The sequence below is a fragment of the Arachis hypogaea genome, chromosome 7 (genome assembly GCF_003086295.3).
Source record: "Arachis hypogaea cultivar Tifrunner chromosome 7, arahy.Tifrunner.gnm2.J5K5, whole genome shotgun sequence".
In the NCBI taxonomy this organism is placed as follows: Eukaryota; Viridiplantae; Streptophyta; class Magnoliopsida; order Fabales; family Fabaceae; genus Arachis; species Arachis hypogaea.
The window spans coordinates 713,965-738,364 of record NC_092042.1 but is presented as its reverse complement, the minus strand read 5'-3'; the positions used below and the strand labels follow the sequence as shown (position 1 = coordinate 738,364).

The window sequence follows — 24,400 nt, the reverse complement described above, 5'->3', positions numbered from 1 at the left end:
TTTACTATATTCACTTTGATTATTTTATAGCTAATTATAAGTTAAAAAATAAATAAATATATCTAATATATAATTTAAATAACAAATACATTGATTTAGTGTATTTTTTTATATTTATAATTTTTTATTTATGCAGATGAGAAAAGAAAAGTTTAGAAAGAATGTAATTACTAATTAGCACCTGTTTGAAGAGAGTGAGTGAGTGGGTCTGAGTCGTAGAGAGTGGTATACGCGCTGTTATCGAAGCTCTGCACCTTCTTCTTCTTCAATCTTCAGGTAATGCTATGCTCTCTCCATTCACCTCTTCTTCTTCTTCTTCTTAGTCGGTGTTCTATGTGCAATGTATCAATCAATTGCTTCATTTATATTCGATTACTTGTTCCCTGTTTTTTCACTTGCTTTCTTTCCTCTTGCCCCACCCACTAATCCACCTTCTCATCTACTTGTGCGTAATCGAATTGGGGCATCGCACAATCTTAGCTTCTGCGTATTATACTTATTGCTGGGTTCGTTTATGTATTGTTTGTTTCGTTGTTTACTGCTTGCACACCACCTGTTTGATGCAATTCCCCAACCACAATTTGAATTTTCAACAACCCCTTTTTCATTATTTGTAGCTCCTCCCTCTCTTTTTTTTTCCCTCTTTGGGTTTCGCGTGCATTGATCCTCAATGTTTTTAGATGCAGTGGTTGCAAAAGTTACTTTCTTTTTTGCTTAATTACGCTCTCCGCATTTGCCACTTTCTTGCTCTGTATACTCTGCTTAATTGCTGCCTTGTGCCTGAGTTATCGTGCCCTTATTGGTGTCTTGGAAACAAAGGAAGTTACTAGCTGCTGCTACTACAGTGCATTAAAGTGAAGAAAAAATGAAAAAAGTAAAACCAAAAAGGACCCAATATGGTGCACGAATAAGTTAGCAATTTTAGAGAGTTAGCAAAACTTAATCTCTTGTGAATCAAGTTTCTTTTTTGCTTGTGTTACTTGGTTCTCCTTAATGTTGATACTAAGTTGTTAAAGTTTAACTTCCCCCTAAATTTGCTGTTGCATGCTTACAAAATCAAACACCAGCTTTGATTACCTCTTTTTTGCATATAGCAAATTTTTGGGACTGTTACCAACTTTGCTCATAGATTTCTCCTGAGCTTTTGCTAATAAGTTTTATCGAAATCTTAAAGATATATGCTACATGGCCCATATCCTTGATTAATTTTGCATAAGATAATCCATGTAGGAATGTTGAAAGGGGAAAAGTTTATATTTTGCAGATAGATTGAAATGCTAGCCTTCTTTTGTTCAATATTCAGTTCTCTGATGTGGTGGAATGAATGAGGGAGAAATAGTTGTTGTGACTGTTGATAAATAACTGAGTTTTGTGTGATATGCCTAAAATTTATGTGATACTGACAAATGAAGTTTCCTTTGCACCACAAAACAGACATGGTTATCCCTCCTCCAGTAAGGCCTCCAAGGATCACACAATTTCTAAAACCCTATGTTCTGAGGATGCATTTTACCAATAAGTATGTGAGTGCCCAGGTGATCCACACGCCAACTGCTACCGTGGCCTCTTCTGCTAGCTCACAGGAGAAAGCATTGAGATCAAGCTTGGAAATTAAGCGTGACGTGGCCGCGGCTGCAAAGATCGGGAAGTTACTAGCCGAACGCCTCTTGCTTAAGGACATTGCTGCTGTTTCTGTTCATTTGAAGAGAGAACAGAAGTATCATGGGAAGGTTAAGGCAGTTATTGATTCTCTCAGGGATGCTGGCGTTAAGCTTCTTTGAGTTTAAGGTGGTTGTGTGTGTTTTAGTTGTACCCGAGTGAATGGCATCATCCTTGTTGGAACTTGTCTTTAAGGAGAAAAGAAAGATGGTTGGAAATTTCTGGTACTTCTGTATTATTTTAGTAGAAAATAATAACTAAAAAAAGTTAAACCAATGTAATATCTTTTATGTTTGTATTACCCTCATATCAAGAAGGTTCACATTTTTTATGGTGGTCTGTTTGCCCGACAATCTACATCTTTGCGTATGAACATAACTTGCTTCAAGGGATAGTTATTAAAAGGTATGAAAGGATTACAAATCTTGCTTACGGATTATAACGTCAACACTGCGAAGAGTTTCTTCCATGATTAATAATGAAATGAAAATTATGATTAATCAGTAATGGATATGAAATATTCTTAAAAGTCAATGTTTACAATATTAAATTCTAATCTGAAGGTGGTTGTCTAATTTATCATGTATAACATGATATAGAGTTTAAATATTAATTTGAAGTATATATCGTTTTAAAATAGTCATAATTTGCAATTTAAAATAACTATTAGGATAATAATATTGTCACTACTATTTTTGATAATGTCACTTCATATATACTTTTCCTATATTATATATTTACATGGATTTATAAAAATGGGTGACTATCAAAATAAAAGTGATGATATCTATTTTCTAACTGTTGTATTCTATTGTTTAAAGAATATCACTCTATTTTTCTTAAAGTGCATTAACATTAGTCATTGCTATCAGTACTTAGAAGTCACAATGTTGCTATTTCTTATTGATATTGTAGAAATAAAATAGAGTAGACCTATGTTGAATAGTTTTGTTTTTCTTTTGGTCATGGGACCTATTATTAAAAAATACAGCTTTTTTTGGAAACAAATTCTAATTATCTTTTTTATAGAAAAATTTATTAATAGTGAGAATACCTAAATAAAAGACTGGTTTACAAATAGCTTACATCATGGATAAATTTAAAATGCTGACAGAAGATATTTGGTAAAAGCCTCAACAGCAAAAAATTACAGAGAACATTCTATTAATCATATATAATTAAATTTCTAAAAATGATTATATGAGATAAATAAGTCAGAAATCTCTGCTGGTGCCAGCCTCCTGAACCCACAAACAAAGGCTGCCACAATCCACACCATATAATTTCCCAAATAAATATCGTTCCCAACACATTTGGAAAGCAACTTTTTAGAAGTTCAACAAAAACATTAGTTTCTTTCTTTGAAAAAGAAAGGACAAAGTTTCAACAATAATAAACATTGATATGGAGTTGAGCACCACAACACTTGTTTTATTCATATTGCTGGCTGCGTGTGGCATAGCTCAATCTCTTGTCGTTCCTATTTCAAAATATGGTGGGGTACCTAATTCAGATATAACTCAGGCTCTTACAAATGCATGGAGAGAAGCATGTGCATCACCAACAGCAAGCAAGATTGTGATACCTCGTGGGAATTTTAGAATGAGGGCAGTGGATTTGAAAGGGCCTTGTAAGGCTCCTATTGAGCTTTATGTTGATGGAACAATTATAGCACCAATGAACCCTCGTGGTGTTGGCGATGAATGGCAATGGGTTAAGGTTCAATATGTTGATTACTTCACCCTATCTGGCAATGGTGTTTTTGACGGTCAAGGTGGAATAGCTTGGCAACAAAATGATTGTGGAACCAACCTCAATTGTGCTAGGACTCCAATGGTGAATAATATTTTTCTTTTTGCGATTTCTTAACATTTTACAATCATGTTACGCGTACATAAAAAATCAGCTACTAAATCAGACATTTGTATCTAGATAGTATATAAATTGTTTTTGTGTTTCTTATTTTCAAACCAGATTTATATATTTATGTCTAAAAGATGAATGAATTGTGTTTGATGACAGAATTTCGGTTTCAACTTCATGAAACATGCAGTTGTTAGGACAATAACATCAAAGGATAGCAAGAACTTTAATGTGAATGTACTGGGGTGCCAAAACTTCACCTTTGATGGGTTCAAGGTCATTGCACCAGGGAACAGCCTAAACACAGATGGTATCCACTTGGGAAGATCAAATGGAGTCAGAATTCTGAACACAGACATAAAGGCCGGAGATGATTGCATCTCGATCGGCGACGGAAGCGTGAACACATACATCTACAATGTGAAGTGTGGACCTGGTCATGGCATCAGTGTTGGAAGCCTTGGCAAGTACACCACTGAGGCTCCTGTGGATGGTCTTATTCTCAAGAAGGTCACTCTCACAAACACTGACAATGGTTTGAGGATCAAGACTTGGCCTAGTGCTCCTGGAACTTCTCCTATCTCTAATCTCTTTTATGAAGACGTTACCATGATTAATGTCAGGAACCCTATTATCATTGACCAGGAGTATTGCCCTTGGAACCAGTGCAATAAACGGGTATATATTATTCATCACTATACATATATACATACATTATTAATTGTTACTAATTGTTTCTGTTTGTGTGCACTTATTTAGAATCCATCAAAAATAAGGATAAGAAATGTTTCATTCAAGAACATTAGGGGAACCTCACTAACCAGGGAAGGGGTGAACCTCATCTGCAGCAGTGCTTTGCCATGTCAGCAGGTCAGCCTACGTGATATTGATCTCAAATTCAACGGAGCTCCGGCAGTCGCCGTATGTCGTAACGTCAGGCCCACCGTTGCAGGAAGAGCTCTTCCATTAGTAGCTGCTAATTAAATTAGAGCCTTTGCTTAACACATGCATATATACAATGCAACCATGGCTCTTCTTATAACAGATTTATTTATTTATTTATTCTTTTAGCTTCTATGAAGGTGACGAAGGTGCATAAGTCGTCGTCCTAAGGAGAGTTGTAGTGCTCTTTATGAGTTACAGTACATGCTCCTTCGTACAAGTTGGTTCAAAGATCAATAGTACTTATTAATTTGAGATGTTTCAAACTGTGTATTATATTGATTATTATTATTTTGTAATATAATTTATTAATTTTATTTTGACAACCGATAATTCAAACACCCACGTAGTATTTCAAAATCAATTTTAAGAAAATTAAAACAAACAACTCGTTTGCTTTACCAATCTAATTTACCATTGTAATAAACAGTTGAGAACAACGTTGGCAGTTTGGCACACAAGTTCGATTACAGAAGACGCTGCAACTCGTTCTTCACAAGCGCATGACTGCAATTATATTACAAAGGCAAAAAATTGAAACACTCAATGATCCAAGCTGTAGAACAATTGTTCATTCAAAACTTATAAGGATGCTAAATACATGAATTATGAGAGAGAACATGCTATCAAACTCTATATATCTACCATCCTTAATATATTGCTTTCAACCTGTTTCGCAACAACTGTATCTAACTTAAATACTTCTAGCCTACCAGTAACATATGAAGGGGAGACCAGGAAGACTATTATGCTCAATTATATCACGACCGAGTTCTATTCTTGTTGTAATTTTCATAACGCCGAGAGACAGCAGACTCAGATAAAGTGTCCCAAACCTACAAGGTATGAGTGACAACAGTAAATTTCACAGAAAAATCTATCAACAACACAAATTTGAATTTCTGTGGCCCTTTTCACTCACTTGCAATTTTCCCTCTGAGCCTCCTATAGCCAACACAAAGGGGTTGTCCTCTGAGAACGAAATAGAAAATACAGCTCCCTGAAAAGCCGCATCCAAAAACAGAAGTCAACCGTGCTACTTGTATCATGATTCAGACTAGAGAATACCTTTTTTTCCCGTTGAAATATCAACAAATAAGAGAAGCAAACTTACAGCATTGGAGTTTTTAGATGCCACAACAGATGGTTGGTTGTTCGATAAATCCCAAAGCTTTACCTGCAACAAATAACAGTACTCGAATGAGATGATTTCCAATTCTACAAGATATAGTATATAGGAATAGGAACACAACAAATTGACTTCACAATTACCGTTTTGTCCATCGATCCAGTAGCAAGTAGCTGCAAGAAGGCAGCAAGGTACGGTTAAACTAGAGTACATAATAACTTGGTATTTCTCACCAAAACATTGAAAATACATACATTAGGTGCTGAGACGTTATAGGATACTGAGGTAACAGCTTTGTCATGTGCATGAAGAATAAATGTAGAACTTAGATCAGATGTGGATTCAGACTTTGCGGTCCGAACATCAAAACACTTGACAGTACCATCCTCGAGACTCACCTAGAAGCACAATTTAATTATTATTAGTGAAGCTAAAACTACGCATCCATGAAAACACAATTACCAATTCAATCAATGAAACGAGAAATCAAAATTAACAATAACACACCACAAAATAGTGCTCAGTGTGTGGATCCCAGGCCAAGCTCTCGACATCAGCTGTGACTGACCACTTATAACCAGGATGAGATGGCATCCTTCCATCCCTCTGCAAAGTGTAATAGCATTGAAAGCATTAGAATGTTAGATAACTAAGAAAAAGGGCAGACAGAAATTCCAATGTGATCATTTTTAAAGAGAAAGTCTGTTTTGGCACATGAATATTATACAACCAAAATCTACAGTTTAATAAGTATCCATTCCAGATAAAAAAAGAAATGAAAAAATATAGAGTATATAAGCAACATTCTGTCACTACCAGGACCACAGTATGATCAAATGAACCACTAAGAAGAATTTTTGGTTCACGATGATTCCAAGCAACTGCTTGAACCTGTCAAGATAGATGAACAAAGGCATCAGACAACATATTGACTCAAGCAACCCAAATTAATGTTAGTAAGACAAAATATACAATATTAAATGACTTAATTAAGGAAAAAAGTGAAAATCTTTCCTACCAACGTATAAGTAATATTTCTGAGCTTGTACACTATTTTAGAAGTAAGGGAAAAAAAAAGAAAAGATGATGGACATGGGGGGAAAGTCCTCTTTATCAATAAAAGAAGCTCATATTTGTAATAAATAATTGATTGCACTTTAGCATACTACTTGCCTTGTCTGAGTGATGCTCCATTGTACTCTCACACTTCCCAGTAGCCACATCCCAAATCTTGACTCGCTTGTCAGCACTGGCACTAGCAAGTATATTCCTGAATGTTTTAATAATGACTGTCATCAGAGGTGCACAAGAATAGAGTTTCAAAATAAGTATAAATGAAACCTTTATGTCCCAAAAGGTGCCCAACAGATGAAATAATACCAAAATCCAGTTTTAAATTTAACAAACCTGAACGCTTTGTTCCAGGCAAGACCAAGTACAGAGTCAGTGTGACTGTCATCTTTATATTTGATTGATTTCTACAAAACCAATTAACAGAATCAGTAACTGGGTCTACACTCAGAATTGCACTTCAACACAAAAAGATGTACAAACCTTCTTCCCCTTCTTTTTCTCTGAAATGCCACCTAAAACCATGCATGGCTGCACTGCATCAATCTGGGAACAAAGGAAGCTTAGAAGGTATTCAATGAAAGTGGCTTTATATTCTGAATGATGTTTCTAACTTTTCAGTGAAATTTATTAACCATATTCACTTACAACATCAAGGTCCCAAATTTCTATTGACGGTTCCATTGAACCAACAGCTAAGAAGTTTCCTGCAATGATAATGAAATAATAATGCGATAGAAAGTAGAGGAAGCATAAGGGGATCAAGTCAAATTTTGAGCATGCAAATGAAGGCTAGAATTTAGAACTTATTTACTAAAACAGACGAGCACAAAAAACTAACATATTTAATTAAAAAAAAAAGGAGTAAACATGCGAGATGCATTGACAAAGGCAATATTCCCCACCTTTCTCTCTTCCTTGAAGGCAGTCAAGCCAAGCTGTGGATAGTGGAAATGCAGGAATTATGATATCATGATGGACATACATGTTCATCTCACGAGTACCGACATCCTCAAGTATATGAACCTTGTAGTAGAAAAAGGCGCAGCTCATATAAGTCTACCATTGCATCACATAACAAACATGAAAGAAAAATACATCAGCCAATAAGTGAGGATTTGTTTACCTCGAGAAGACTGAGATCGTCCTCAGTACGAGCACAAACAATGACAGAATCAGTTGGATTAATGATCATGTCTTCGAGTTCCTCGGAGTCATCATCATCCTTAACAATGTAAAAAAAAAATGATGTTGTAGGGTCACAAATGAAGGTCAACAGCAGAATGCAAACGAAGCATTGGAACTTACGTTCTTATCTTTAATATAAGGATCCAGGTCGTTACTTGGATAATAAAGATCACCAATCCCGGAACTAAATACCTCAACTCCTAAGGTCAATAAAAAGATGCAAATTAACACAGACAACACAAGGAGACAGAGCTAGCTAGCTAACCATAGCCATGGCTGATATCATGCTAAGTGATTCAATAGCTAACTCTAACTAAAACCGCTAACTAACGAACTAACTAAACAGATAGATAATTCCCTGAGATGTTAATTGTATACCTTCATCTTCATCATCGTAATGTTCCATGTCAAGCTCCTTCAAACCGAGGGCAATATCGTCCAATTTATCAGCCTTCCCGAGAGCATCAGCAACATTGAGTGCTCGCGCAACTTCATCGACGGCGCCATCGGCATCATCCATGCGTTCATCACTTGCTTCTTCCTCATTTTCACTGTCTTCTCCACTGCATAACATACATGTATTGTTAGGTATTTGATAAAACTTTATAATTGGCTAAGTGAGTTTTGAAGAAGAAGAGAAAGACCTGGCGGCGGCGGCGGCGGCGGTGATTATATCTTGAATTTCTTCCTTGGAAGGAGGTTCAACTACGGTGGGTTCCGCCTTCGAAGCACCTATCGGTATCCACGAAATAGCTGAAATCATTCTGAAACTCGAAATCAAACGAAAGAAGAAAGTGGTGTGTGTGTAGAATGGTGGTGGCAGCAGCTAGCCGCAGTAGCAGAGAGTAACAAGGAGGAGGAGGAGAACCCTTAATGGTCCAGTTCGGTGATGGCTTAACGGGCCTTAAAACAAACTCAACCTAGCCCAATAAAGGCCCAAATATTTGGAAGCCCAAATTGATTCGGCACCGAAAATTTCTTTCCTCTTTTCACTTTTAGATAACTCATCATAATCCTCTGCAATATTCAATTCAATTCACAATCAAAAGAGAAAAGACAAGAAAATGGTTAAAAACAAAAACTATGAAGAAGGAGAATCAAATACTTAAAACCACATTAAAATAAAGAAAAATGTCTTCCTTTTTTTAAAAAAAAAAATCATTGTCATATGACTTGTAAACAACAGAAATCTGTCAATAATCAAATAACAAATACTTTATTATATCTTAAACTAACAATCGTGATTCAATTTGTACAACTAACTTTCAACAATAAATCAAGTTTGGACAAATCTTTTTCACTGTTTGACCTTTGTCTTTGTGAAATCACCAGCAAAAATGTCTTCTTTGTTCCTACTACGATGGCATTATATAAAGGATGTGCAGCACATGAAATAACTCCTTCAGATAAAAGAATAAATCTGTTTTGATGATTTTGAATCCTATTCATCTTGAAAACATTATCAGTATCCTCTTTGTAATGGATAACGTATAAAAAGTAAAAACTATGCATAATTTACTAGCTTACTTCTTGATGGATGAGAAACTCACTGCTCCTTGCTATTCATTGATATTCTCGGCAACCTCACATGACGGCACCGCAACACCCTTCAAACTCGTACAATTCTCGAGCTCCCGAACCGAATCTGCAGATTTATCCCAAACGGACGACCGGCTCAACGATACATCACTATGAGCTCTGCGGAGCCTATTACTGTCAACAGCGCCTTGGAATGAGCGGTGAGACCTGACCGGCGCGTGGAAGCAATCGTCTCTGCGGGCACGCCCAAAGTTCAAGCCAGTACCCAAGATTCTTGTACGCAGAAAAAAAGGAAAGTTTGGTGGAGTTGAAGTGTGGTCAACGGTGTCAGGTGAAGGAGGAGTTGGGATTATGGAGCAACTGGATTAGATTGATGATCTATGAGGAAAGAGGGGGGCGGCGGATAGGGGAAATTAGGGTTGGAAGGGAGAAGGACTGAGGGAGGCGTTGGGTTAGGAGGGTTTTTTTTCTCTCCTGGCGTCAAAATGACAACGTTTTTTAGAGAGATTACAAAACCGGTCCTTTAAAAAACCCGGCCGTTTCATCCGGTTTGCCGATAACTAATTTAATATTTATTATTTTAGTCTCTAATTAATAAAAAACTAATTAAGCAAAATAAATATAATTAACTAATTTAAGACACTAATTTGATCATATTAAAATATTAATCATATCATCTTTTTGTTTGTAAATATTATTGCTAAAATTTTAACATTTTATATTAGCATTAGAGATGAGTTGAGATTCACAATTTATGAATTTAGGAATCAATTTAATCATTTTTAAAAGTCAACAAATTTTTATGAACGTTCACAATTTTAAAAACTAAAGTTTGCATTATTTCTTTAATTATATATATCACATAACTTTTTTTATGTTATAATTTTACCATCTTTCTTACAAAAAAAAAAAGAATAAAAGCGGTTAAACTTATTCAAATAATGGTTGTTAAGAAGACTCTAGTTGTTGTTATTATTAGAAGATACTTCAACTAAAAAATAAACAAAAAGAAAAATCTTGTGAATTTGGGATACAAAAATCTATGCCTGTAGAGAAAAGAGGGATTATCGTAGAGAAGGGAATAATGATTAAATTTGAGGATTAAAATTTTTATTTTGATTTAGGGACCAAATTGCACCATAAAAGTTTACTAATCCACGTCAGCTAGTCGTTACTTGGCCAACGTGTCACGAAGGAGTCCATATCAGCTTTCCGGTGGTGCTAGGTGGACGGAATGTGCCGGAAAGACGAATATGAGTCCCGGAGTGCAACTTCAGGGGCGAATATGGGTAACTTTTAAGTTCATGAACTACTATGAGGCTCGAGTGCAACTTCAGGGACCACTTTGAGACTTATCTCTTTCACTTTTCATTCCCCACTCCTTCCACCCTCTTCCCTCTGTTGTTCAGTCTCAGTAGCTGCGACCTCTTCCGTTCTATTATTCACAAGGTTCTGAAAATCGGACCAGACCAGTCGGTTCGATCGGGTTAATCGAAAACCGATCATTTGTCTGGTCCGGTTGACTTCCAAAATCGTTCTGCAGAAAATCGGTTTAAAAATTGGCTAAACTGGTGGTTAACCGGCGAACCAAGCAAATCGGTCGGATTTTTTTAAGCCCTGATTCACTGATCCAACAATAAAAACAGCGCCGTTTTGATTCCAGAGAAACACGAGTTCAGTGCTAAACAATATTCTGAAAATCGGACTGGACCGGTCGGTCGGACTGGTTTAACCGCAAACCAGCAGTATTAACGGTCCGGTCAGGTATATAAAACCGATAATAAAAAAACCGACAAAAAACTGTTGAACCGGACGAGAATCGGCCGGTCAGACCGAACCGAAACCCGGCCGGTTTACAAAGGGAAGCTCCTTCGTTTCTTTCTCCCGTTCTCCCTTTCTTTCTTTCAGTCAGAGAAATCACACCAACCCAACCACAAAACCCTAGCACTGTAAGCCTACACCACCGCCACAAGGAGTGGCATACTGCCGCCGTCCGTCGCACTCAAAGTTCGCCATCCGTCATCTAGCTTCCCTCGTGCTCCAAGTCTTCAACCCCTGTTCGCTGTCACCGATCGCGGTTGCTTCCTCGAGCTCGGCGTCCGTCGTCTTTGTTTGCTCAGCCGCTCTTCCGTCGCCGTTTGTTTGCCGTTCACATTCGCGTCTGTGTTCGCGTTCTTCGCCGTTCGCGTTCGCTCGGCGTTCACCGTTCGCGTTCACTCGCTGTTCACCGTTCGAGTTCGCGTTCGTCTGGAAGCCACGCTTCTCTGCTTCAAACTCTGCGACCAACCCGCGGGCTCCACTCAGCCGTCGAACTGCTCTCTGTTGTCCCCGCCGTGAGTTCCCTAAACCCGCCACCAGACAATACACTCACACAACACCAATACTCTTCTTCAAACTCTGCAACTTCTGCTTTCTATTACAATAAGTAATTATTTGATTTGGTAGTGGTTTGGATTTTTTCATAGACTAAATTAAAGTTACAATAGTTATGTTCTCTTCTCTATCACATTGAAATTAAGCTTTGAATTCTCTTATTTCGTTTTAATTTTACCGCATTCAACATGTTTGATGAAATGCTTTGACCATATCTCTGGGTGGTTTTATAATTTCTAGCTTTTAGAAATTTAGTAAGTTGATTGCATGTGAAATTAGAATGATTGGATCATAGTAATTAGGAAATTTTAGCTGTACAAATAGCATCTTTGCAGAAAACATATTAGCATGATGATTCCACTTGCATTAGTGTTCTTCTGGTAAATTTTTTAACTGTTATTATGAACTTGTTAATTTGCTAATTGTTCTTGTGTTCTTCTGTTACTTTTAATTTTTTTGTTTTGTTGTGATTTTCTGTTCTTGAATTTATTAAGTTGATAACTTGGTAAATTGTTGGGCTGCTGTTGTTTAATTTGTCAAATTGTTAGGTTGCTGCGACTTAATTTGTTGGATTTTCTATTTAGGTCTTGTTCTTGTTTATCTGCTAGATTGTTGTTGTGTATTTATTGTTTATTTGCTGGATATTGGTGATCATTGTCTTTGAGATTATTTACTATGCAGGTTTAGTGTCATCACTGTTTTGGAATGTTTTATTATGTACTAATTTTTGTTGCTGTTTTGTAATTGCTGGTTGCAGGTTTAGTGTGATTATTGGTTAATGTTTTGTAATGTTTGGTGCTGAATGCTGATTGTTGAGTTCAGATATGGTTGTTTATTTTGACTTGGGTAAAGAGACTTATAGTCATTTTTTCCTGCCTTATACCGATTCAGATGATTATTTTCAGAGGATGAACACTTATTTATGTATCTTGAGAAACTGTCTTTCTGTGTGTTATGAGCATTTGGTGAAAGCTTGTATTGTACCTATTCAAAGCTTAGTTTTACCAAATGGTCTTCAAAGCAACTCATCCAAAATGCTACTACACAAATCCAAGTCTATTGTCTCTAAAAGCCTGTATGCACCTTCATTTGGTGAAGCCTTTCTAGCACTAGTCCACTACCAACTTTGTTATTAATAATGTTATCAAATTTATTTATCCGAGTACTATGTTTATTTTTTAGTTGGATTTATGATAATTCATTTGATATTCTTTCTATTCTTGTCAGATATTTCTTTTAACATTTTGTGTACTGATGAGGAATTGTACTTGCTTGGTATCATGCTTTCATCTGGCAATTTTGCATTTAATATAAAAAAAGGAAAATCCTAAGAGAGTAATTCACCACTCCATTAGAAAAACTTCATACTACTTTATACCCTCAACTTAATACTTGCATATTTATAATTTATTTATTATTCTATTCTAAAACGGGTTTTCCGGTTGAACCGTCAGTTAGACCGGTTGGACCAATAAATTAGTGAACCAGTAACTAAAGCGGTTTGATGACTGGTCCGGTTCTCAGAACCTTGGTGCTGAATGACACCCCCTCCCCTTTCTCTCTCACCAACACAGCCTCACCAACCCTAGATTCTCCTAAACCCTATCAGAGCCACCATCACCATCTCCCCTTTCTTGCATTCTGCTCTTCTCCTCGTGTCGCCAGAAGCTAAGGTCGGTTCGGGGCTGTTGTTGGCGTCGCCGTTTCCCTGTCCGAACTCTCTCTGTCGCTGCTTTTCTGCTCCTTCACCGTTGGTCGTCACCGCTTCTCTGCTCCTCGCCGTGAGTCGTCGCTGCTTCTCCCCTCCTTGCCGTGCGTCGTTTCTGCTTCTCCCATCCTCGGCCCTTTTTGGCTGTGGCCCCTTCTCTACTCCCTGCCAATCTTGTCGTCGCTGCTTCTCTGCTCCACACCGTGTCTCACCGTCATTGCTTCCCTATTTCACGTTACTGAAGTTCTGAATTTGAATTTCTCTGTCTCTGGCTCTATGCTGTCTTTTCCTCCCCTTTGCTGCCAATCCAGATAACGTAAAAACCTCCCCTTTATCCTCTTCAATAATGTTCAATTTGTTGTAATTGTATTATATTGTTTTCTTCTTCGTTTTGTTCTGAATATACATATGATGTATTATTGATGTTTCTGCTGAGTTTTGAGATATTAATTTTCTTTAAGTTTTATTTGAATTCAGTCAGTTGATGTTGAATTAATTCTGCTGAGATGGAGTTATAAATTAAATTTGTTTTAAGTTTAATTTATTAATTATGCTGAGAATGATTTTTGCTGAGATTGATATGAATTAATTCTGCTGAGACTGAGTTATAAATCCAATCTGTTTTACTTGTTATTTTGCTGTCATTGATTCAAAAGAGAAACATGGCTACAATTCTGCATTGGATTTACTATATGCCTTCAAAATAAGGGTTGGGTGAAGTTCAGACAGGAGATGGTTTACTCATAGGAAAAGAGAATGAAGTTAAGAAGCAAAGAACAAAAAGATTACCTAATTTATGAAAATGGAAAATTCAGGAATGGAAACCTAATTTATAGAGGTTATTTATGCTTCTTTATTGTGTTTTTGTCTTGTTTAGTTAATTTAATTGTTCAGTTTTTTTGTGTTCTGGGCTTCTTACTGTGCTGTGGAATTGCTTCTTCCAGCTCAAATTGTAGACTATACTGATTTCTTTTTCACCTTGCACCATACTAAAATTTGTGGCCTCAAATTTTGCTTGCCTATCTTCTGTTGTTATATCTGAAAATGATATTGTTTGACCAAGTTTAGAAGTCCTATTGCTAATGTGTTATATATACATGAAGATTAAGAAACTGATATTGTTTAATTCATACAATGCTTTAATTATTCTGCACCCTATCTAACAATATATGTCACTTTGAATTTTTAATAATTTTAGGTTATATTTAATTAAACTGGTTCAACCACGGTTCGACCTCAGTTGAACCGTTGAATCATTAAACCAGTTACTTGACCGGTCCGGTTCTCGCAACCTTGATTATTCATGCGAGTATCTTTTTACTCATTCAGCTTCCAGTTTCCAACCGCTGTTACTTCATATTTAGTTACTCTGCAATTTTACTGCCAACTATTTTCTCTTTGCTCTCTTAAATTGATGTTGGGTTACTTCACTGTGCTGCGATTCAGCTCAATGTCTTTGTAAATCTGGTTTTATTGTTCGTTTCTTTCTTTCTTTATTTTTATTTCCTTCTATTTCTACCACTGTTAATATATAATTGTGTAAGAATTATTTATTCATGGGATTCGTTTGATAAATATCAGGTGCTTTGTTGTGTAGTTGTTTTACAAATTTAATTTTTATAGTATAAACCTTATATAGTCCCTGTTTTGTTAGTATTATTAGTTTGATATGCACCATACTCTATATGTATTGTAGGGATGTCTTTTTTTTTCTTTTACTTTTACTTTTCTGTCCTAGAGATTGTTGTGTAGGTGCTTTCTTTTGCAATTCCAATCTGATATGCTTTTTGTATATCAGGGAATTGTGTTGGATTTGTAAGTTTTGAAGAGCAACATGTCACTTTGAACAGGCCGTGTGATGGAATTTGACGCAGGAAGCTTCTTTGATGTGTGCACTGTGCATAACTGCAAAAAAAGAAGGGCTTTAAAAGGCTTAATTACTCCACTGAATGAGAGCATGAGAGAAACGGAAGCTTCCTTGCCAATCTTGTACTCCCCTGGATACTATACCAAACCATCTCTGGAGGAGTTAGTGGCCCAGGAACTCCTTGACCCCGGTTATTGTACCCGAGTTCCTAATTTCACTGTTGGGAGGCTTGGTTATGGATCTGTCAGGTTTCTTGAGAAAACAGATGTCAGGGGGTTGGATCTAGATCATATTGTGAAGTTTTATAAACATGAGATAGTTGTATACAGCGACGAAAATGATAAACCTGCAGTTGGTCAAGGCCTTAACAAGGCAGCTGAAGTAGTTTTAGTTCTAGATACTGAACTACTGAAGTCTAAAGACAGGAAAGATGATTTTCTTGTGAAAAAAGTAAAACAAAGTACTGAGAGGCAAGGAGCAAGATTTATTTCGTTCGACCTAACAACTGGTGAATGGAAATTCTTGGTAGATCACTTCAGTAGATTCGGGTTTGGCGAAGATGACGAGGAAGACATTGTCATGGATGATGCTGATGGTGAGATGTATGATGATGATAAAGAACCTTCTACAAATATGAACGGGATTGAACTTTCTCACTCTCTTCCAGCTCATCTAAGGCTTGACCCTGTTAAAATGAGAGAAATGAGATTATTGATGTTCCCACATGAAGAAGAGCCTGAGGAATTGAGTCATAAAGCATCCATCAGTAAGGAATATGCAAGGCCTTTGCAAAATTCTGCTCAGGCAATGCCCCATAGATCCACTCCACCAATTGCAAGGAAAACTCCATTTCCTTTACTTGAATATAAACATGGGAGTTTTGATGCAAATTCTCCTGGGTCTATTTTGATGGTTCAGCAACATAAGGGAATGCCTCTGAAGACAATAAAAGCGGAAGGTTTTAAGTTAGACCTCAAGCATGAAACTCCAGTGTCAACAAACTATGCTCGCAATATTGTAGATGCAGGTCTATTTATGGGGAAGTCATTCCGAGTTGGATGGGGACCTAATGGCATTCTTTTACATTCTGGTGCACCTGTAGGAAGTGGTAGTGAGTACAAGGTATTATCATCTGTTGTCAGTTTGGAGAAAGTTGCTTTTGACAATTTTGTTAGGGATGAAAATAACAAAGTGAGTGAGGAACTTGTTGAATCTGCCTTGATATCTCCATTAAATTTTCACAAAGAAATAAACCATGTGAAGGAAGAGGTTAGAATTGGTCCTTGCAAATTGAAACTTCTAAAGCTTGAAGCGAATTGTTCAATGTTGTCAGATATTTCACATGGCTACTGTGATATTATTGAGAGGCAATTGACTGTACCAGGGTTGTCTTCCACTACACGTTTGGGTTTAACACACCAAGTAATGACCTGGGAATTAATCAGAGTTCTTTTCTTCGATAGAAAACAAAAAGGTCAAGTAGAATCTTTGGGTGCTGACAATGAAGAAGATATGATGCAGGATATGAAGGAAGTTTATCAAGATGTTGACCAAGAAGCACTCCCACTTATGAGGAGGGCAGAGTTCAGTTATTGGTTGCGAGAGAGTGTTTCTTATCATGTTCAAAACCAAATAAGCTCTCTAAATGACTCTGATTATCTACAACATGTTTTTGTATTCCTCACTGGGCGGCAACTAGATGAAGCAGTGCAACTGGCAGCTTCCAAAGGAGATGTGAGGCTGGCTTGTTTGTTAAGTCAGGCGGGTGGCTCTACTGTGAATCGCTCTGACATTTCAAAGCAACTTGATATTTGGAGAAAGAAAGGTCTGGATTTTAGTTTCATTGAAAACGACAGAGTGAGGCTATATGAATTGCTTGCAGGAAATATTCATGATGCATTGCACGAGGTCGATATTGATTGGAGGAGGTTCTTAGGTTTATTGATGTGGTACAAACTGCCGCCTGACACATCATTGCCCATTGCTTTTCGGACATATAAGCATTTTCTTGATGAGGGAAGGGCTCCATATCCTGTTCCACTTTTTATTGATGAAGGACCATCAGAAGAGGCTATCAGCTGGAATGCAGATAAACACTTTGACATTTCATTCTATCTTATGCTTCTTCATTCTAGTGAAGAGAGAGAATTTAGCTTTTTGAAGGCTATGTTTAGTGCATTCTCTTCAACCCCTGATCCACTTGATTATCACATGATATGGCATCAACGAGCAGTCTTGGAAGCAGTGGGTGTTATCAAATCTAATGATCTTCATGTTCTAGACATGGGGTTCGTGTCTCAGCTTTTGAGCCTAGGGAAATGCCATTGGGCCATATATGTGGTCCTTCATTTACCCTTTCGAGAAGACTGTCAATTTCTTCATGTGAATTTGATTCGGGAGATATTGTTCCAGTACTGCGAAATTTGGAGTTCAGATGAATCTCAGCAACAGTTCATTGAGGATTTAGGCATTCCTTCAGAATGGATTCATGAGGCTCTGGTATGCATCATATATCCTTCCTTATTTTATTTATTTATGAAGGAGTGTCCACAATGTGCATAATTTGTTTTAGAGTACCCTTTCAACTCTATCTTTCTCTTACAATCATCTTCTGGTACAGATACTTTTACTTGTTGAGTTTCAAATTAATGATATTGACAGAAAAACCACGCGCACTTACAACACACCCACTCTTTAGACATACATAGAGGCGCTCATTCTAGCCATTTTTTGTGTAAAACTGCATTAATTTGTTTTCTTGATCTTCCTGGCTGATCATTGAATTCAATAATGCTTGAAGAATTTTGAAAGCTCTGGTGAATGATATTTTAGTAATACAAGCTCTTTGTTGTGATGCAGGCAATTTACTATAATTATAATGGTGATCTGCCAAAAGCTCTTGAGCACTTTCTTCAGTGTGCAAATTGGCAGAAAGCTCATACCATTTTCGTAACATCAGTTGCTCATAGTTTATACTTGCAAGGTAATTCTTGTTTACGCCTGTTACTTGAAAAAAATACTGATTAATTCTTATAAAAGACCTGTGCATTGTCACCTATAATTTTGGGGTGCTATTGTTTTGACCCATTATATTGTTTTGCATAGCTGAAAATTGCGTGAATTTTTCTCCTTGAATCCAAGCAAGTGCATCATCATAAGTAACTACTTTAATATCTTGTGCAGCCAAACACTCAGAGATATGGAGGATTGCAACTTCCATGGAGGACCATAAATCTGAAATTGAGAATTGGGAGTTGGGAGGTGGAATATATATTTCATATTATTTGATGAGAAACTCACTTCAGGGAGACACCAATGCGATGACTCAATTGGTATGCCAATTTATAAAAGGAGGTCCCCCCCTTTTTTTATTATCATTCATGTACACATTGATTATTCTGGAAGTGCAAATTTATCACACCATAGGATGGTATTTGGGGTACATACAATTAGGAATTGTGAAAGTATGATTTGTTAAGTTAGTTTACAGTCAAATAAAAATAAAGGTGTGTCCTTAGCTTGAGCCTTCCTATTTCCTTTTTTTTTTTACGTTCTCAAAATCATAAACTTTCCTTTTTCAGGATTCTCTTCAAAGTAAAAATGCTGCCTGTCAGGAATTTGTCAGTCAGCTTAATGCATCATTGGCTGTTTGGGACCGCAAATTACCTGTTGATGCAAGGTATACATTGCCCTCCAACTGCTTTTTGACCTATTTTAAGGTTGCATTATAGCTCGAATGCTGATCTTGTAGGTTGGTCAAAATACATGTATAGAGCTCTTTTCTCTTTGGAGATGCACTCTTTTTGTGAGAAGGACCCGAAAAACATGATAAAGAATAAGGGAATATAGTAATTGATGAAATAATTTACATTTTAATTTAATAATTGGTATTTTGGCTTTTTGTTTTTATAATATCTTCGTATACACACAACTTTAGTTCAGTAAATTCAGGACCGGTATCTTTTGCCATGTATATGCATGTTTTGAGCTATGCTGTGAGAAAGGTCATATGTTCAATTGTTGTATCGATGCTTACTTCTTTCTGTTGCAGATTGGTGTATTCGAAAATGGGGAGTGAGATATGTGATTTGCTGCTATCTGCTGTGGGCGAGGGTGCTAGCCGAGATGAACAGTTTAGCTGCTTTGACACTGCTTTCAGTGCACCAGTTCCAGAAGATGTTCGCTCTGGTCACTTGCAGGACGCAGTGTATCTGTTTACCAGCTTTCTCTCTGAGATTGCTACTTAATTCCACAGTTTGCCTATTGCTTGTGATTTTTGAAATCAGAAAAGAAATGCGTGTTACAGGGGAGGGATCTTGATCTGCAATTGAGCCATGACCATGAATTTTGTGCCTTTTTGTGTTAATTGGTCTTGCAGGATTATGAAATGATGCTAAATGTGATTATAATATCATATTCATCCATTTTTTTTGGGAACCTGTAGCTGTAACTTCCAAATTTCATTTTGCATGTGCTTGATGGTAGAATTATTGAACTTTATCAGAAGTGGGAACGGGTTACGAATATAAATAGTTAAATACTCTTCCTTTTCTTAAACCTTATCAGGATATAGTTTGTCGATAAATTTACGACGTAATAACCTTCTATTTCTAAAATTATTTGAGTTCTTTAATTCTATATTAACACAAAAAATACGCTGGAACTGTGGTATGTAAAGTCAGAAATCACAGATACTTTGGGAGATTAGTCGTCCCTCTATTAAACATATAAAGGCTTTTCGCAAGGACTATCGAAATAAGTCATTAACATGGAACTCAAAGAAATATATAAACTACTAATTTTCTCCATCCCATAGATCTATGACATCGAATCCTGCAGGGCCGTTCTTCACCTTGCGCTCCTGCTGGATTTGCCTAATCTTTTGGTAATCATCATTTGTAAGTGAAAAATCAAATATGTCTAAATTTTGTTTTATTCTTTCCTTATTGTAACTCTTCACCACAATAGTCACACCTTGCTCGTATAACCATCTTAAACTTACCTATAACCAATTCAAAAAGGATTATATTAGTGCATTAATGGAGAGTTAGAGAAAAAAGAATAATAAAAGACAATGCAATTATACATTTATACCTGAGCAACAGTTTTTCCATGAACTTGTGCAATGTCCTTGAGCAATTCACTATCTATAACATCGTTACTACCCCAACGGGTCCCTTGGGCTCCCAAAGGAGAATATGCAGTTATAATTATACCCTTGGCTTTGCAGTATTCTGTTAGATTCTTTTGTTGCCAGGAAGCATTCATCTCAACCTGTTTGTGTTTGTGGTGATGCCATTAATTAGTAGTGATCTAACATAAACACACATGACTAAAATCATTAAGAGAGTGTAGTACTTGATTAACAGAAGGAGGAATTGTTGCAAAAGAGAGGAGATCTTCAAGTTTCTTGGTAGAAAAGTTGCTGACTCCAATTGATTTTGTAAGACCCATGTTCTGACATTCTTCCATTGAAGTCCATACACCCTTTAAGTCAAATGGTACCAAATCCTCTTGTTCAAAAGGAACTTTCCATGTTCCAGGCTTGGCACTCATGGGCCAGTGGACCAAGTACAGATCTAAGTAATCTAATCTAAGAGTCCTGCATGCATCAACCAGTAATGTATATATAAGTAGAAATTAACTACTTACTTGTGAAGTTTGAGCAATAAAGAGTTGCATACTCAAGTGATTTTTGTAGAGCAGGAAGAACAAGGTGGGGATGGTTATCAGGTAACCATAACTTGGAAGTGATAAAAAGCTCATCCCTTGAGCCAATTAGACCAAGTTTAAGGGATTCAGCGATGGCTTCTCCCAAAGCCTGCTCAGACTCATAAGCAGAAGCAGTGTCAAAGTGCCTGTAACCGACCTTGATGGCCTCTATCACCGCCTGTTTGATGGCTTCTCCGTCGTTGGATTCGGCCGCAGTGCCTAGGCCTATCACGGGCATGCTGATTGATGATTGCAGGACAACATTTGGGACCGCTACTTTTGTTGTTGAGGACATGCTTCTTCTTCTTGCCTTGCTCTCTCAACTTACAATTCCTTTGTTTTTGTGTTTCATCAGCTCTGTCTCGTGACAATTTTTACCAATTTTTTATTGGTTGGCGATGATTCATCTTATCCAAGAAGTTTGAAATTAAGCTTGTGAGCTCTCATGCATCAACTCTTTGGCATTATTCCACGCTTTGATTCTTAATATGTCATACTTATCTATCTTTCTTTTAAATTATTCTCTTCTTTTTTTAACTAAAGTTGATAGTGATTATCAGAATAATTTAAATGTGTAATTACCAGAATGGGCTTATCTGAAATATATAAAGTTGAGAATTATTGAACTTTATAAAAACATACGCTAAGGGACAAATTTAAGGTAACAGAACGCACTATATATTTGAGTATTTGACCCTCAGTGCAAAGACAAAAGCAGATAAAATCATAAAAATAATTATTTCAATTTCAGTTATTTAATCTCACAGGTACAACAAAAACTAATAAAGCATGATCCCCAAACTAGTACAAGCCTTTGAAACTGGATGAGATGGTAGATTTATTGTAACAATAATAAAAATACCGAAAGTTAAAGAAAATTAAAAGACATCAAAGACAAACTAAAACAAGATGCTTTCTTGTGAATAAATATCTAATTTTCTCCATCAAATAGGTCAGCAACAACAAAGGTAGTTGGATTGTTAACTGACTTGCGCGTCTGTTTGATTTGATTAATCTTTTGATAGTCATCACTTGTAAGTGAAAAATCAAATATTTCTAAGTTTTGTTTCATTCTCTCCTTGTTGTAGCTCTTCACAGCAAAGGTCACACCCTGCTCGTACAACCATCTAAGGCTCACCTATAACAAATTCAAAAGAATTACATTGGTTAACTAAGTTCTTTAATAAAATAATTAATGGAGCGTTATTGTAGAATTGATTCATAGCTTGAATTTTTTATTCTACCTGAGCAACAGTTTTTCCATGTGCTTGTGCAACCTCTTTGAGCAATTCACTATCCATAACATCGTTACTGCCCCAAGAGGTTCCTTTGGCTCCCAAACGAGAATATGCAGTTACAATTATACTCTTGGCTTTGCAATATTCTGTTAGATTCTTTTGTTGCCAAGAAGCATTCATCTCAACCTGTTGTGTGTTTGTAGTATTTCCATTTATTAGTAGTGATCCAACATATGTTTAGGTAAACAATGATCATCTTGAATAACAAGAACAACCACTAATCAAATATAAATACACTACATCCTAATTTAATGCTACTAATTAAATTTAAGATTAATTTACTCTTTTAACCCTATTAATTCACATTGTTCATATATTGTTCAAAAATATTATTGGTTACACAATGAAAATACTAAACAATGTGAACAATAAAAATATCGGATGTTTATTTCACTAGGTGTACGAATGATTATTTTAATATTAAGATTTAGGTGTGTAATTTAGAGGTGTAGTATTTTTATTTGATTGGTAGTTATTCATGTTGTTTAAAAAAGTCATTAGTTACCTAGTATAACTCAAATATAAATACATATAAATTAAAAATTTTATGGAAAAAATATATACTTGGTTAACTGCAGGAGGAATTGTAGCGAAAGAAAGGAGATGTTCAAGTTTGTTGATAGAAAAATTGCTGACTCCAATTGATTTCGCAAGACCCAATTTGTGACATTGTTCCATTGAAGTCCAGACTCCCTTTAAGTCAAATGGCACCAAGTCATTTTCATCATCATAAGAGGCTTTAAATAATCCGGGCTTGGCACTCATTGGCCAATGAATCAAGTAGAGATCTAAGTATTCTAATCCAAGATTCCTGCATATGAATTACCACAAGTCCATAAGTTAATCATTCGTATTATTGAACTTAATTAAAGTAATTAAGTAGGTCTTACTGAAGTGATTTGCGTAGAGCAGGAAGAACAAGATCGGGATGGTTATCAGATAACCATAGCTTGGAAGTGATGAAAAGTTCATCTCTGGAGCTTATGAGACCAAGTTTAAGGGCTTCAGCAATGGCTTCTCCCAGAGCCTGTTCGGAGCCATATACAGAAGCAGTGTCGAAGTGCCTGTAACCGACCTTGATGGCCTCAATCACTGCCTGTTTGTGGACGTCGCCGTCATCGGTTTCGAAGGCAGCAGTTCCAAAGCCTATCACCGGCATGCTGAAGGATGATTGCAGGACGACATTTGGGATCGCTACTTGCTTTGTTGAAGACATTTGGAATATGAAGATGGGAATTATTAAGTAATTAATAATAATAATAATCAGTTTGTTGATGATATATTGTGCAAGATCTAGATATACGTCTCGGATTTTTTTATTTTATTAACGATAGGAAACTCGAATTCGCAATCTCTTAATTGAATACGTAAAGACTATGATATTTAAACTATTAAAAGTGGTGGTGCAGTTGGCTAGGGCGTAAGTCTCATTGCTTAAGAGATATATGTCTCCTTGCATCATCATTTGACAAGTTTAATAATTTGATATAGTGGTCATGGATGGTCATTGCTCTTTGGCTTTAAGAAAAAGGGTCAATTTAAATAGAATATGTCCAACCGCCTCTGTTGACTCACTACAGGGCTAAAAGATAACGATATGATTACTGTTGGAATTTAGAAGTGACTCAAATCAGTTGCTCAATTTCTCAAAATAAGTTGAGCTCAGGTTTGAATTTCAATTTGAATTCATATGTTAAATTAGTTAAATTTGAGATTGAATAAGTTCATTTTATTATATAATTATATTATATTAATACACATATTATATATTTTATACTTTTAATTTTTAATAATATATAATTTTAAATTATAAATTATATCATGAATAAAGTACTAAAACTCAATTTTTATGAGATAATTTTGAATTTAACCTGATTTAACTCATTTTCACCGACTTCCTAACAAGTTTTGTTCATACCTTTGTCGAGGATACGAGCTTGAGAGATCGGAAAAGTTAGAGATTCTAATTCCTAACTTCAAAATGCTAGAATTAAGTCGTGACAATAATTTGTAAGATACTCCAAAATTTAAGTTAGCAATGTATTAAATAA

At 36.2% G+C, this 24,400-nt stretch overlaps 6 protein-coding genes across 12 annotated transcripts; 3 read left to right on the top strand and 3 right to left on the bottom strand.

Annotated features, from left to right (window-relative positions):
• The first annotated feature begins 135 nt into the window (after positions 1–135).
• Positions 136–1,990, top strand: LOC112701714 (uncharacterized). The gene is made up of 2 exons (XM_025752446.2): positions 136–276; positions 1,435–1,990. Exon 2 carries the CDS (start codon positions 1,437–1,439, stop codon positions 1,779–1,781), a length of 345 nt encoding a protein of 114 aa, XP_025608231.1. The 5' UTR covers positions 136–276; positions 1,435–1,436; the 3' UTR covers positions 1,782–1,990.
• Positions 1,991–2,882: 892 nt separating this feature from the next.
• On the top strand, positions 2,883–4,790 carry LOC112701711 (polygalacturonase). The gene is made up of 3 exons (XM_025752444.3): positions 2,883–3,495; positions 3,682–4,200; positions 4,282–4,790. The coding sequence occupies exons 1-3, from the start codon at positions 3,064–3,066 to the stop codon at positions 4,504–4,506; spliced, it is 1,176 nt and encodes a 391-aa protein (XP_025608229.1). The 5' UTR covers positions 2,883–3,063; the 3' UTR covers positions 4,507–4,790.
• A 38-nt stretch (positions 4,791–4,828) lies between these two features.
• On the bottom strand, positions 4,829–9,925 carry LOC112701710 (uncharacterized WD repeat-containing protein C17D11.16). 4 transcript variants are annotated; one of them, XM_025752442.3, is made up of 18 exons: positions 9,380–9,859; positions 8,721–8,869; positions 8,497–8,584; positions 8,231–8,415; positions 7,973–8,052; positions 7,791–7,889; positions 7,570–7,690; positions 7,313–7,371; positions 7,148–7,210; positions 7,001–7,071; positions 6,767–6,863; positions 6,410–6,484; positions 6,101–6,199; positions 5,848–5,991; positions 5,737–5,766; positions 5,579–5,641; positions 5,387–5,464; positions 4,829–5,300 (listed from the first exon to the last, which is right to left on the bottom strand). In XM_025752442.3, exons 4-18 carry the CDS (start codon positions 8,370–8,372, stop codon positions 5,226–5,228), a joined length of 1,296 nt encoding a protein of 431 aa, XP_025608227.1. In that variant the 5' UTR covers positions 8,373–8,415; positions 8,497–8,584; positions 8,721–8,869; positions 9,380–9,859; the 3' UTR covers positions 4,829–5,225. The 4 variants fall into 4 exon arrangements, with proteins under 4 accessions (XP_025608227.1, XP_025608226.1, XP_025608228.1 ...); XM_025752441.3 differs by having other exon boundaries at positions 8,497–8,869; positions 9,380–9,925; XM_025752443.3 differs by lacking the exon at positions 8,721–8,869 and having other exon boundaries at positions 9,380–9,887.
• A 1,349-nt stretch (positions 9,926–11,274) lies between these two features.
• LOC112701709 (nuclear pore complex protein NUP96) lies at positions 11,275–19,776 on the top strand. 4 transcript variants are annotated; one of them, XM_025752439.3, is made up of 6 exons: positions 11,275–11,724; positions 15,271–17,838; positions 18,199–18,322; positions 18,523–18,671; positions 18,921–19,018; positions 19,391–19,776. In XM_025752439.3, the coding sequence occupies exons 2-6, from the start codon at positions 15,331–15,333 to the stop codon at positions 19,584–19,586; spliced, it is 3,075 nt and encodes a 1,024-aa protein (XP_025608224.1). In that variant the 5' UTR covers positions 11,275–11,724; positions 15,271–15,330; the 3' UTR covers positions 19,587–19,776. The 4 variants fall into 4 exon arrangements, with proteins under 4 accessions (XP_025608224.1, XP_025608225.1, XP_072055956.1 ...); XM_025752440.3 differs by having other exon boundaries at positions 11,278–11,724; positions 15,323–17,838; XM_072199855.1 differs by having other exon boundaries at positions 11,278–11,816.
• Positions 19,777–20,034: 258 nt separating this feature from the next.
• Positions 20,035–21,564, bottom strand: LOC112701712 (NAD(P)H-dependent 6'-deoxychalcone synthase). Its single transcript, XM_025752445.3, has 4 exons — positions 21,024–21,564; positions 20,698–20,941; positions 20,434–20,613; positions 20,035–20,341 (listed from the first exon to the last, which is right to left on the bottom strand). Exons 1-4 carry the CDS (start codon positions 21,344–21,346, stop codon positions 20,135–20,137), a joined length of 954 nt encoding a protein of 317 aa, XP_025608230.1. The 5' UTR covers positions 21,347–21,564; the 3' UTR covers positions 20,035–20,134.
• A 204-nt stretch (positions 21,565–21,768) lies between these two features.
• On the bottom strand, positions 21,769–23,851 carry LOC112701708 (NAD(P)H-dependent 6'-deoxychalcone synthase). The gene is made up of 4 exons (XM_025752435.3): positions 23,240–23,851; positions 22,914–23,160; positions 22,296–22,475; positions 21,769–22,189 (listed from the first exon to the last, which is right to left on the bottom strand). Exons 1-4 carry the CDS (start codon positions 23,563–23,565, stop codon positions 21,983–21,985), a joined length of 960 nt encoding a protein of 319 aa, XP_025608220.1. The 5' UTR covers positions 23,566–23,851; the 3' UTR covers positions 21,769–21,982.
• Between the last annotated feature and the right edge of the window lie 549 nt (positions 23,852–24,400).

Bases quoted from the DNA above. Each gene is read 5' to 3' on its own strand.
- LOC112701714 (XM_025752446.2), top strand. From the start codon at position 1,437: ATGGTTATCCCTCCTCCAGTAAGGCCTCCAAGGATCACACAATTTCTA.
- LOC112701711 (XM_025752444.3), top strand. From the start codon at position 3,064: ATGGAGTTGAGCACCACAACACTTGTTTTATTCATATTGCTGGCTGCG. The intron at 3,496-3,681 runs GTGAATAATATT...GTTTGATGACAG, and splicing joins ATTGTGCTAGGACTCCAATG to AATTTCGGTTTCAACTTCAT. The intron at 4,201-4,281 runs GTATATATTATT...GCACTTATTTAG, and splicing joins GGAACCAGTGCAATAAACGG to AATCCATCAAAAATAAGGAT.
- LOC112701710 (XM_025752441.3), bottom strand. From the start codon at position 8,615: ATGATTTCAGCTATTTCGTGGATACCGATAGGTGCTTCGAAGGCGGAA. The intron at 7,372-7,569 runs GTGGGGAATATT...TTATCATTGCAG, and splicing joins CCTTCAAGGAAGAGAGAAAG to GAAACTTCTTAGCTGTTGGT. The intron at 5,767-5,847 runs GTATGTATTTTC...GCCTTCTTGCAG, and splicing joins ATAACGTCTCAGCACCTAAT to CTACTTGCTACTGGATCGAT.
- LOC112701709 (XM_025752439.3), top strand. From the start codon at position 15,331: ATGGAATTTGACGCAGGAAGCTTCTTTGATGTGTGCACTGTGCATAAC. The intron at 18,672-18,920 runs GTATGCCAATTT...TTCCTTTTTCAG, and splicing joins CCAATGCGATGACTCAATTG to GATTCTCTTCAAAGTAAAAA. The intron at 19,019-19,390 runs GTATACATTGCC...TTTCTGTTGCAG, and splicing joins AAATTACCTGTTGATGCAAG to ATTGGTGTATTCGAAAATGG.
- LOC112701712 (XM_025752445.3), bottom strand. From the start codon at position 21,346: ATGTCCTCAACAACAAAAGTAGCGGTCCCAAATGTTGTCCTGCAATCA. The intron at 20,614-20,697 runs GTACTACACTCT...AAACACAAACAG, and splicing joins TTCCTCCTTCTGTTAATCAA to GTTGAGATGAATGCTTCCTG. The intron at 20,342-20,433 runs GTATAAATGTAT...AATTGGTTATAG, and splicing joins ATGGAAAAACTGTTGCTCAG to GTAAGTTTAAGATGGTTATA.
- LOC112701708 (XM_025752435.3), bottom strand. From the start codon at position 23,565: ATGTCTTCAACAAAGCAAGTAGCGATCCCAAATGTCGTCCTGCAATCA. The intron at 22,476-22,913 runs GTATATATTTTT...AACACACAACAG, and splicing joins TTCCTCCTGCAGTTAACCAA to GTTGAGATGAATGCTTCTTG. The intron at 22,190-22,295 runs GTAGAATAAAAA...AATTTGTTATAG, and splicing joins ATGGAAAAACTGTTGCTCAG to GTGAGCCTTAGATGGTTGTA.